The sequence below is a fragment of the Chiloscyllium punctatum genome, chromosome 2, assembly GCF_047496795.1.
Source record: "Chiloscyllium punctatum isolate Juve2018m chromosome 2, sChiPun1.3, whole genome shotgun sequence".
Taxonomy (NCBI): domain Eukaryota; kingdom Metazoa; phylum Chordata; class Chondrichthyes; order Orectolobiformes; family Hemiscylliidae; genus Chiloscyllium; species Chiloscyllium punctatum.
Window position 1 is genome coordinate 158,668,484 of NC_092740.1, and position 13,152 is coordinate 158,681,635.

The following is a 13,152-nucleotide window of genomic DNA, read 5'->3' on the forward strand; positions in this document are numbered from 1 at the left end:
GCATAAAGGCAATCCCTTCATCCCAGGATCAGTGAAGTGAACTTACTCTGCACTGATTCGAATGCAATTGTATTGTTCATTAAGTGTGGAAATTTGATGTCAGTTGTCATAGTCTTACGACTGTATGTATAATCATTAGAAATAAAAAGTAATTCTACCTTTAGATTGGATTAGAGTTTGTTATATTTGAAGTCAATTCAGTTACCCTCCAAAGAAAATCCTTGTTAGTCAGGACTCCAAACTTTGAGATCATAGTGGTTATGTTTCTTAATTGAGGAAATGTTGACAATTGAGTGGAAATGTAACACTCAAAGCAGCAGCAAAATATCACCATTAGAATTTCAAGTGAATTTTGGGGATTGTTGAGTTAGCCACTCCTTAGACACCTCTTCTAATTTGCATTTCCATTGTCAATCAGAATGCTCCTTTGCATTCCACATTTTTCTAAGTTGAAGATCACAGCCTCAAGATAAATATAATGTCAAGTGTTGTCAACTGAAATGTGCTGTATATTGCTGAAGTCCCTTAGAAATACCAGAGCTGCTGAAAATTTACAATCAAATTGCAGTTTTGCAATTAAATATTTATGGTGTTTTTTTTAACCTGTCAAAGAATGTTACAACGTAGTGAGGATTTTATTAACAGCCGTACTAAATACTTTCCATTTCAACTTTTGAGCTGTAAGTGATCCCTTTGCCAGTTGCCCATTTCAAACATTGACTAAGTATTAACAGTTTATTTTTATCTGTCAACTGTGCTTACTTTACATTTTATCAATGCTGCTGAAATATGGAGGTGAAGAGCAGCCGGCAGTAGGTAATGTATTACACTTGGAACATTGGTTAAGGAACAATGTACCAGCATACCCACTGTCGGTCATATTCATTTTCAGGAGCATTGGAATGGTGAACAAAATCCATCACATCTCAGTGTCTCTAGTTAGGGCCAAGCCACACATAAAAACAGTTCATCAAGGCTTCACTTCACAAGGAATTCAATTACATACAGAAATGAGAGCAACAAAGTTATACAGAGAAATGATTGAAATTAAATGAAGTTTTTGGCTCTGACTCAATGTAGAATGATTAGAATAGAGAACAAAACATTTATTACTGCCGTGGTGGCATTGACATGCAGACTATACTGTTGGACTGTAACTATTGGCTTTGATCTGGCGCTGATGGGTTTGTCTGGGTTGGTGATATTTGACATTCAGGATAGCAATTAATGATAACTACAGTCTTTGTAATTGGTTCTCACTTATGAAGTCCTTACCTGCCTGGTGAGTTAAGAAGCAATATGGAGGTACAAGTCATAATAATAACATTGGAAATGAGCCAAGTAACTTATAAATCATACTTGACAAATCTACTGGAAATCTTTGCGGATGTAACTAGTAGAGTTGATTGAGGAAGCCAGTGGATGTGGTTTATTTGGACTTTGTGAAGGTTTTCGACAAATCCCACGTAAGTGATTAAATGTAAAATAGAATTGGCAATAGTGTATTGAGTTGGATTGAGAATTGGTTAGCAGATAGGATACGAGAAGGAATAAATGGGTCTTTTTCTAAATGACAGGCAGTGACTAGTAGGATAGAGAGTGTGGTGCTGGAAAAGCACAGCAGGTCGGGCAGCATCTGGGAGCAGGAGAATCAGGTGATGAAGGAGCAGTGCTCTAAAAGCTAGTGCTTCCAAATAAACCTGTTGGACTATAACCTGGTTGTTGTGTAATTTTTAACTTAGTACACAGATCAATGGTTGCATTTGTTGGAGGTCAGTTATCTCAGTTCCAGGACATTTCTGCAGAAGTTACTCAGTTTATTGTTCCAAGCCAACCATCTTCAGCTGCTTCAAATATTCTTTTTTATTGTCATGATATCCCTTTAATTGTCATGCTTCATCAATAACCTTGCCTCAACCATGCGATCAAGAGTGGGGATGCTCACCATTGGTTGTACAATATTCTGCACCATTTGTGACTCCCCAGATACTGAAGCATTCTGTGTTCATAAGGAATAAGACCTGTACAGCATTCGTGTTTGAGCTGATAAGTGACAAGTAGCATTTATGCCTCACAAGTACCAGACAATGGCCATTTCCAACAAGATGAAATCCAAACATTATTGTTTAACTTTCAGTGGCATTACCATTGCTGAATCCCCCACTCAAAATCCTAGGGTTACCATTGACTAGAAACAGAACTGTACCAACCATCTAAATAAGGTAGCTACAATAACAAGTCAGCAATTGGGAATTCTGTGGCATATAAATCCCTTCCGAACTCCATGAAGCCTGTCCACCATTGGTAAGAACACAAATAAAGAAAAAAATGGAATACTCTGTACTTGCCTAGTAGAGTATTACGCCAAAACTCTTAAAAAACTGCACAGCATCCAGGACAAGGCACCCACTTGAAAGAGACCCTATCTCCCACCTTCAATGTTCACTACTTCCCATCCTGCTATACAGTAGCAGCAGTGTGTACTCTCCAGAAGGTGCACTGTAGCAACTAATTAAGCGCAGCAGGTCAGGCAGCATCCAAGGAGCAGGAGATTCGACGTTTCGGGCATAAGCCCTTCTTCAGGCTGATTCCCGAAACGTTGATTCTCCTGTTCCTTGGATGCTGCCTGACCTGCTGCGCTTTTCCAGCAACACACTTTTCAGCTCTGATCTCCAGCATCTGCAGTCCTCACTTTCTCCTAGCAACTAATTAAGACTAATTATGCCTATGGCCATACTAGTCTGAAAATGCCCGATTTTGTTTGATCTTGAAAGCTGAACAGACTCAGGCCTGGCTAGTACTTGGATGGGAGATTGCCTGGGAATACCAGGTACAGTAGGCTTTGGGGCAGCACGGTGACTCAGTGGTGAGCTCTGTTGCCTCACAGCACTAGGGACCCGGGTTCAATTCCCACTTCCGGCAACTGTCCGTGTGGAGTTTGCACATTCTCCCCGTGTCTGCGTGGGATTCCTCCAGGTGCTCTGGTTCCCTCCCACAGTCCAAAGATGTGCAGATTAAGTGATTTCACCGTGCTAAATTGCCCACAGTGTTCAGGGATGTCTAGGTTAGGTGCATTAGTCAGGGGTAAATGGAAAGTAGTTGGGGAATGGGTCTTGGTGAGTTACTCTTTGGAGGGTCGGTGTGGACTTGTTGGGCCGAAGGGCCTGTTGCCACACTGTAGAGTTCTATGATTTTTTCAGCAGCACCTTCTCAACCTATGACCTTTGGAAAAGAGGCAACAGATGCTTGGGAACACAATCACCTGGAAATTCACCCAAACCAATCACCATCCTAATGTGGGACTATACCACCGTTCCCTTACTGTACCTTGGTTAAAATGCTGAAAATCTCTGCCCAACAACACAGTGTGTCCCTACACCACATAGACCATAAAAACTGTAGCTAACAGTTCATCATCACCATGTTCAACCGGGGATCAGCTGGGGTTCACCAGTCTGGATGGTGAACCTACATTCTCTGAAGATATAAGTATATAAGAAAACAGTTATTGCTGAATCCAATTTTGACAGACTGAAATCAGCAACATTAAAGAGATGACTGAAGCTCCTGCAGCACTGTGTGCCTGTTCTTGGGGTGAAGGTAATTGCACTGACTGCTTTGTTCACTTCCCTCTATTGAAGAAACCTGAAACGCTTTCCTGTCTTGAGATTGCTGCAGTTGCCCCTTTCTAGCCCTTATTTCATCCTGAAACATGTTCACAGATTGATCTTTATTCTTTCTGCTGAGATCTCCTTGCAGCTAATTTCACCTCAGGTACTCTGTCCTTGGTGCTCTTACTCTGCAAAATAAAACCACTCACTCTTTCCCTCCTCTCAGTGGCGTATGAATGAAAAGCAATATTATTCCTGAGTCATTCTATAAACATAATTTGAACAAGCTGTCAGCAAATATAGTGGGTTGGCAGACAGATCAGCAGGTCACCAGATCTCCTATCCCCTTTCTAAATGAACAACAGAACAAACAACTCATTTACCATTTAGTTTATCAACAGCAGATTATCTTCCCAAATTCAAAGTTTGTGAGAAGATTTGTAGCTCGGGTGCTCGTTGTTGTGGTTCTGTTCGCCGAGCTGGGAATTTGTGTTGCAAACGTTTTGTCCCCTGTCAAGGTGACATCCTCAGTGCTTGGGAGCTTCCTGTGAAGCGCTTCGGTGATGTTTCCTCTGGCATTTATAGTGGCCTGTCTCTGCTGCTTCCGGTTGTCAGTTCCAGTGGCCGGTATATTGGGTCCAGGACAGCCGACAGCTGGAACTGACAACCGGAAGCAGCAGGTACAAATCACTATAAATGCCTGAGGAAACATCACAGAAGCGCTTCACAGGAGGCTCCCAAGCACCGAAGATGTCACATAGACAGGGGACAAAACGTTTGCAACACAAATTCCCAGCTCGGCGAACAGAACAACAACATCTTCCCAAATGCCTTCTCCTTACATCTTCAATTGTTCCTATCTTGGTAATGTCTTTGCCTCAAACATTCTGTAACTTGTTGCTGCTTGGGGGGATGCAGTGCAAAGATAATATTGAGCAAGGTCCTAATAAATTTAAATCAAAGGAAGAAACAAGCTTATTACTTGAAAAACAAGTTTCCTTTACATTTGGAAAGAAATGTAATCTTCACATTTTAGATTGTTAGAAGGCCTATATAATTTCCTCAATAAGTCATTAAATGACGCTTTCTATATGTATTAATGAACTTCATTACAAATTTACAACTGATGATAATCTGCCTTTATCAATGATATTCTTGTGTGCATCGAAATGTTCTACAAGTGGATCCTTGTGCCTGTTGCCAATATGAATCATCAAGGAGATTTCTTTTCTTTCACAGTGGTGTAAGGTTGGTGAATGTGTTAGTAAAGCACCTCTTCCAGACCACACAGATGGAGAATGGAGTATCTGGAGTTTATGGAGTACTTGTAGTCGAACGTGTAATGTGGGAGTGCATTTCCGCCAACGTAAATGTGATAACCCAAGGTAAGTCAGCTTAACCAACTTGACAGCATTTTGTATCCATATTGTTCCATAATCTCTTGTTTGATCAACTTGAATAAAACGAGGGCAGAATTTCTATAATGTCTTGGGTGACATTGCCACCAAAACATTGGTTCCACTGTGCCCAACCTTGTTGTGTTTTTTCACAGTAATGACACATAATAAATGATGTTGCTCTTCTGCAAACCGATTTCTGGGAATCAAGCACCTGTTCATTTTATCAATAGGGCATCCTCTTGAGCTCAATCTGTCTTTAGACACCTCCTGTGTAATGTCTGCATGAATAATTTTCCCAATAGCCTATAAAGCAACAGATGTTTAAGTGTAGAAGGAGGCCATTTGACATTGTGCTTGTGCTATTTTTGTTGCTGGTGAAAATATGCTGACAATCAAAAATCCAGTCAGTTACTGGAGGGCAGAACCATTATCTGAAGTGTATATAAGCTTTCTAAGAGAACTTGAATTGCTTATTTTCAGCACCAAAGCTAGTGGAAATGCATAAATATAATCATTTCCACTTTTACTGAATGTAAGGCATTAAATAATTGGTTAAACCAGAGGCTCAATGATATCAAGCACCATTAGGCCCTGATGGCTTTTGCAAAGTTAACATATTACTCCAGCATCAAATGCTGAACTAGTTGCTAGCTTATATCTTTTGTTTTCAACCAGCTCCCAAACTCTCTTACATTTGCTGCTTCTACCCTCACCTCTTATCATTATGAAGAGCTCATGGACTTCAATCGGTTACTAAGATTCAGACAATCTGTCTGCCCCTTCAATGCTCTCCACACTTTTGCTCACCCTGTGGAATTTCTCCTGAACCGAGATATGAGCAAGGATCTTTCTCTTCCATCTCCCCTCATTATTTTTCCAAACCATCTTGTCTCTGAAATTCCCCTCCAGCTCTCTTGACTATAACCTCTTCAATTACTGAGCAGCAAACCTCCCTTACTTCTGTTCAGATTAGTTAATAGTATATATAATCCCTTCTTGTAAGAGTTTGCTACTTTACAATCTCCAGTCACTGGTCCATAAGATAGTACATCACAGTACAGGCCCTTCACCCCTCAATATTGTGTCGACCTTCTATTCTATTCTAAGATTAGAGTAGTATCCCTCCTCAAAAACTCAGATTACCCCCTGTCCTCAAAAGGGACCACCCCTGAGTGTATAATAAAAGAATATTGAAATGGCCCTCATGACACATCAGAAATCCAACCATTTTTACAGAGTTGTATTGTTCTTCATAATTTTTCTAGCCATCTTTTAGTATGTCTTTGATGCCAGCAGTCAAATCAACCTTGCAACTAATCTTGAATAAAGTTCCTCCATAAGACCATCAGAAATAGGAACAGGAGGAAGCCATTCAGCCCCTTGAGCCTACTCTGTCATTCAATAGGATCATGGCTGATTTGACATTCCTCACATCCACTTTCCTGCCCCTTCTCCATAATCCTTGATTCCTGACTACATTCAGAAAATCAATATCTTGTTCCATGTGACTCTCCCTTAGCGTTCTCCACTCTCTGACTCTATCCAAGCTCCCTACTCCTTGTAGGTGCAGTGTTATTAATGATGTTCCTGATGCCTTTTCCTGAACAAAGTGACCTTTATTTAAAAGTTCAGGATATTTTAATGTAGTTCTACAGAATCTTCTTAAAACATTACATTTGATTCATATCTATTTATAACATTAAACAGCAGACAGAGTGCAACAGCTGATCTTATCTGACCTCACTTAAATTCTGAAGCTGCATTCCCATTATCTCTGGCAGATGGAAGGATGCTGACCAATTAAGATCCCCCATTTCTGCCCCTGTGTCTTATCTTTTTCTGCTGAAACTTTGATCATGCTTTTGATTTCTAATCTATTCTAATATTCACAGGAATCTCAGTTGCCAAACCTGCTGAACCAGTGTGTTCTCTGATGTACATTGGCTCCAATTCCAACATACAGTCAGAGAGTCATAGAGTCATAGAGATGTACAGCACGGAAACAGACCCTTCGGTCCAACCCGTCCATGCCGACCAGATATGCCAACCCAGTCTAGTCCCACCTGCCAGCACCCGGCCCATATCCCTCCAAATCCTTCTTATTCATATACCCATCCAAATGCCTCTTAAATGTTGCAATTGTACCAGCCTCCACCACTTCCTCTGGTAGCTCATTCCATACACGTACCACCCTCTGCGTGAAAAAGTTGCCCCTTTAGGTCCCTTTTATATCTTTCCCCTCTCAACCTACACCTATGCCCTCTAGTTCTAGACTCCCCGACCCCAGGGAAAAGACTTTGTCTATTTACCCTATCCATACCCCTCATAATTTTATAAACCTCTATAAGGTCACCCCTCAACCTCCGACACTCTAGGGAAAACAGCCCCAGCCTCTCTCTATAGCTCAAATCTCCAACCCTGGCAACGTCCTTGTAAATCTTTTCTGAACCCTTTCAAGTTTCACAACAGGGCAGCACAGTGGCACAGTGGTTAGCACTGCTGCCTCACAGCGCCAGAGACCCGGGTTCAATTCCCACCTCAGGCGACTGACTGTGTGGAGTTTGCACATTCTCCCTGTGTCTGTGTGGGTTTCCTCCAGGTGCTCCAGTTTCCTCCCACAGTCCAAAAATGTGCAGGTTAGGTGAATTGGCCATGCAAAGTTGCCCATAGTGTTAGGTGCAGTGGTAAATGTAGGGGAATGGGTCTGGATGGGTTGCGCTTCGGCGGGTTGGTGTGGACTTGTTGGGCTGAAGGGCCTGTCTCCATACTAAGTAATCTAATCTAATCTAATCTTTCCATTAAGAAGGAGACCAGAATTGCACGCAATATTCCAATAGTGGCCTAACCAATGTCCTGCACAGCCGCAACATGACCTCCCAACTCCTGTACGCAATACTCTGACCAATAAAAGAAAGCATACCAAACGAATTCTTCACTATCCTATCTACCTGCGAACTCCACTTTTAAAGAACTATGAACCTACACTCCAAGGTCACTTTGTTAGCAACATTCCCTAGGACCTTACCATTAAGTGTATAAGTCCTGCTAAGATTTGCTTTCCCAAAATGCAGCACCTCGCATTTATCGAAATTAACCTCCATTTGCCACTTCACAGCCCATCTGATCAAGATCCTGTTGTAATCTGAGGTAACTCTCTTTGCTGTCCACTACACCTCCAATTTTGGTGTCATCAACAAACGTACTAACTGTACCTCTTATGCTCATATCCAAATCCTTTATGTAAATGACAAAAAGTAGTGGACCCAGCACCGATCCTTGTGGCACTCCACTGGTCACAGGCCTCCAGTCTGAAAAACAACCCTCCACCACCACCCTCTGTCTTCTACCTTTGAGCCAGTTCTGTATCCAAATGGCTAGTTCTCCCTATATTCCATGAGATCTAACCTTGCTAATCAGTCTCCCATGGGGAACCTTGTCGAATGTCTTACTGAAGTACATATAGATCACATCTACCACTCTGCCCTCATCAATCTTCTTTGTTACTTCTTCAAAAAGGGGCAACACAGTGGCTTAGTGGTTAGCACTGCTGCCTCACAGCACCACGGTCCCAGGTTCGATTCCAGCCTCAGACGACTGTCTGTGTGGAGTTCGTACATTCTCCCAGTGTCTGCATGGGGTTTCCTTCGGATGTTCCGGTTTCCTCCCACAGTCCAAAGATGTGCAGGTCAGGTGAATTGGCCATGCTAAATTGCCCATAGTGTTAGGTGCATTAGTCAAAGGGAAATGGATCTGTGTGGGTTACTCTTCTGAGGGTCGGTGTGGACTGGTTGGGCCGAAGGGCCTGTTTCCACACTGTAGGGATTCTAATGTAATCTAATCTAACCTAAAAAACTCAATTACGTTTGTGAAACATGATTTCCTATGCACAAAGCCATGTTTCCTATCTCTAATCAGTCCTTGCCTTTCCAAATACATGTACATCCTGTCCCTCAGGATTCTCTCCAACAACTTGCCCATCACTGAGGTCAGGCTCACCGGTCTATAGTTCCCTGGCTTGTCCTTACTACCTTTCTTAAACAGTGGCACCATGTTAGCCAACGTCCAGTCTTCCGGCACTTCACCTGTGTCTATCGATGATACAAATATCTCAGCAAGAGGCCCAGCAATCACTTCTCTAGCTTCCCACAGAGTTCTAGGTTACACCTGATCAGATGCTGGGGATTTATCCACTTTTATGCGTTTCAAGACATCCAGCACTTCTTCCTCTGTAATATGGACATTTTGCAAGGTGTCACCATCTATTTCCCTGCATTCTATATTTTCCATATCCCGTTCCACAGTAAATACTGATGCAAAATATTCATTTAGTATCTCCCCCACTTTCTGTGGCTCCACACAAAGGTTGCCTTGCTGATCTTTGAGGGGCCCTATTCTCTCCATAGTTACCCTTTTGTCTTTAATGTATTTGTAAAAACCCTTTGGATTCTCCTTAATTCTATTTGCCAAAACTATCTCATGTCCCATTGTTGCCCTCCTGATCTCCCTCTTAAGTATACTCCTACTGCCTTTATACTCTTCTCAGGATTCACTCAATCTATCCTGTCTATACCTTACATATGCTTCCTTCTTTTTCTTAACCAAACCCTCAATTTCTTTAGTCATCCAGCATTCCCTATACCTACCAGCCTTTCCTTTCACCCTGACAGGAATATACTTTCTCTGGATTCTCATTATCTCATTTCTGAAGGCTTCCCATTTTCCAGCCGTCCCTTTACCTGAGAACATCTGCCCCCAATCAGCTTTTGAAAGTTCTTGCCTAACAATGTCAAAATTGGCCTTTCTCCAATTTAGAACTTCAACTTTTAGATCTGGTCGATCCTTTTCCCAACAAGGCATCACTTTTAAAATTTTCATCCTCTTTTTCATCCCTTTCCTCACTCTTTCCCAGCTCTGTAACTTGCTTCATACTGACAACCTCAAGAGTTCTGCGTCCTTCCAACATTCGAATCCTCCACTTGCCTCATCCTCCGCTGACAGCCTTCTCTCGAATTAACTCAGTCGTGAACCCCTCTGTTTTCCTTGAAAATCCTTTGACTGAAAAAGACAAAAGATTGAAAAAGACATTGGTTTCACCACACAAATCAGGAAAATCTAGATCTGTCCATCAGCAAACAGATGCATTCTAATGAATATTGCTAAATCAAACTTTTACTGCTATTGTTCAAAGTATCCTGTCATTTTACACATCAAGTTTCTACAGGAGAATGACTGAGTTCTTTGCATGAAAATGTACATCCAAATAAACATTACACTTCACTGTTGGGGAACAGTGTATGCTAAATACTTTAAAACAAATATTATAAGACTCTTCTTAAATGCAGTGGTATGACAGTATTTAACATAGAATATGGAACATAGAACAATACAGCACAGAACAGGCCCTTCGGCCCTCGATGTTGCGCCGACCTGTGAACTATTCTCAGCTCATCCCCCTACACTATCCCATCATCATCCATGTGCTTATCTAAGCATTAAAATCAACGAGGTCAAAACAATGACTGCAGATTCTGGAAACCAGATTCTGGATTAGTGGTGCTGGAAGAGCACAGCAGTTCAGGCAGCATCCAAGGAGCTTCGAAATCGACGTTTCAGGCAAAAGCCCTTCATCAGGAATAAAGCCAGTGATAAATCTCCCTAATGTGGCTGAGTTACCTACACTGGCAGGTAGGGCATTCCACGCCCTTACCACTCTCTGAGTAAAGAACCTTGATTACAGATGTTAGATTAATAACCAGAAAACAAATTGTGTCCAAATGGCTTTGGATTTGCTGTGTTGACATAAATGTACCAGAATGTGAATCCATACACCCAGTGTTAAAGCTCTGTCCTTTCAGGGAAGTGAGAAAGGATTTAACAGCAGCAAGGAGGGCCTATGAAAAAGAACAACATATAACACAAAAGGGATTTGGAATATCTTCTACAGTTTATAATCAGAGGAAGTCACTGAGGAAGAAACTGATTTGGGTTGATAAAGATTTATGACATTAGTCAGTTGACATAACTGAGGCATTAAATACATCTGTCTTTACCAAGAGAGGTGTTGTTTCCCATGTCAGGGTGAAAAAGGAGCTGATTACTGAAGTTGAAGAATTCCAAATGAATGAGTTATTGGACAGGCTGTCTGTGCTCAAGAATATAAGAAATAGGACCAGGAGTAGGCCATTCAGCTGCTCGAGCCTGCTGTGCCAATCAGGAGGGACATGGCTGATCTGCCTAGCCTCAACTCCTCTGTTGTTGATTCTATTTATGTTCTTATTGATGAGCAGGTGGGTAAGTGGAGCTGAGCCCATGATCTTATTGAATGGTGGAGCAGGCTCGAAGGGCCAGATGGCCTGCTCCCAGCTCATATGTTCTAATTTGCTGAAGTTTGAAAAATCTATCTACCTCCTCTATAATTACTTTGTGATCTAGTGTCCACTATTGTCTGTGGCAGAAAATTCCAGATATTCCCTGACCTCTGGGAGAACAAATTCCTTTGCATCTCAGTTTTAAATGAGTGTCTCTTCTGTCAGTGATAACCTCTTCTCAAGATAGAATCCCTGTGGTGTAGAAACAGGCTGTTTGGCCCATCGAGTCCACATCAACCCTCCAAAGGGCATCCGACCCAGACCCAACCCCTACCCTATCCCTGTAGCTCTGCATTTCCCATGGCTAATCCACCCTAACCTGCAGATCTTTGGACTGTGGGAGGAAACTAGAGCATCCGGAGGAACCCCACGCAGGCATGTGGAGAATGTGCAAACTCCACACAGACAGTCTGCCCGAGACTGGAATCAAACCTAGGTCCCTGGTCCTGTGAGGCAGCAGTGCTAACCACTGAGCCACCATGCTGCTCCTCTAAGCCCCTTCAGAATCGTCTATGTGTCAATAACATCGCCCTCTTTCTTCCAACCTCTAATCCATAAAGGTCTGATCTGTTCAGCCATTCTTGATACATAAACCCCTTTATTCCAGGAATCAGCCTCCAATGTATACATTTCTTGGGACTTGATTGACCAGAATCTGCTGGAGGTGTGTGACAGTAAGCTTCTGACTGGTAACATGTCGAATCCATGAGGAGAGGTATCATCCCCCTCATCTACAAGCGGACGGAGAGGGAGGAAATTAGAAATTGAGTCATTCAATGAGAGAACCCCTGCAGTGTAGAAAGAGGCCTTTTGGCCCATCAAGTCTGTACTGACCCTCCAAAGAGCATCCTATCCAGACCCAGCTCCCCCACCCTGTTCCCTATCTTGTTCCCACTCAATCTTCCAGAGCATTGGAAGAAACAGATTTGGTTTGCATCAACGTAGTCGTGTAATGTACTTTTTGAAAATTTTATGAATGAAGTATATTTTTCAGAAAGAACAACGTGTCTGTGTTGTGGTTCTGTTCGCCAAGCTGGGAATTTGTGTTGCAAACGTTTCGTCCCCTGTCTAGGTGACATCCTCAGTGCTTGGGAGCCTCCTGTGATCTTTCCTCCTGCATTTATAGTGGCCTGTCTCTGCCGCTTCCGGTTGTCAGTTCCAGCTGTCCGTTGCAGTGGCTGGTATATTGGGTCCAGGTCAATGTGTTTGTTGATAGAGTCTGTGGATGAGTGCCATGCCTCTAGGAATTCCCTGGCTGTTCTCTGTTTGGCTTGTCCTATAATAGTAGTGTTGTCCCTGTCGAATTTATGTTGCTTGTCATCTGCGTGTGTGGCTACTAAGGATAGCTGGTTGTGTCGCTTCGTGGCTAGTTGGTGTTCATGGATGTGGATCGTTAGCTGTCTTCCTGTTTGTCCTATGTAGTGTTTTATGCAGTCCTTGCATGGGATTGGGTGTGTGTGTGTGTGTGTGTGTGTCGCCCCAGCCGAACCCCGACCTCCACCCCACCCCATCCCCATCACCCCCTGTTTCTTCTTCCTGCTCAGACTGATGGTCACAAAGTAGATGGGAGCTGTGGAAAATGTGTTGCGGAAAGCTCTCCCAACATCTTGACATCCTTGTTCTACCAAGAACATTCCAAAGAGGCAGAGGCTTCGCTCAGTTAGATCTTGGTGGAATATTGTGATAACTGCTGTCCTCTGACAGGATTGGAGTTCACCGCTCTTCGAAGTTCAGGGATAGTGTTTTCTGTTGTGGTTCTGTTCGCTGAGCTGG

The 13,152-nt window shown here is 42.7% G+C and overlaps 1 protein-coding gene and 1 pseudogene across 1 annotated transcript in view; both read left to right on the top strand.

Annotated features, from left to right (window-relative positions):
• Positions 1-13,152, top strand: part of LOC140492209 (A disintegrin and metalloproteinase with thrombospondin motifs 19-like) — a 538,786-nt gene that overhangs the window by 284,247 nt on the left and 241,387 nt on the right. Inside the window, 1 exon segment of the mRNA XM_072591100.1 lies at positions 4,851-4,996. Within this exon segment, the coding sequence (XP_072447201.1) occupies positions 4,851-4,996 (146 nt within the window).
• Positions 2,724-2,842, top strand: LOC140453484 (5S ribosomal RNA; annotated as a pseudogene).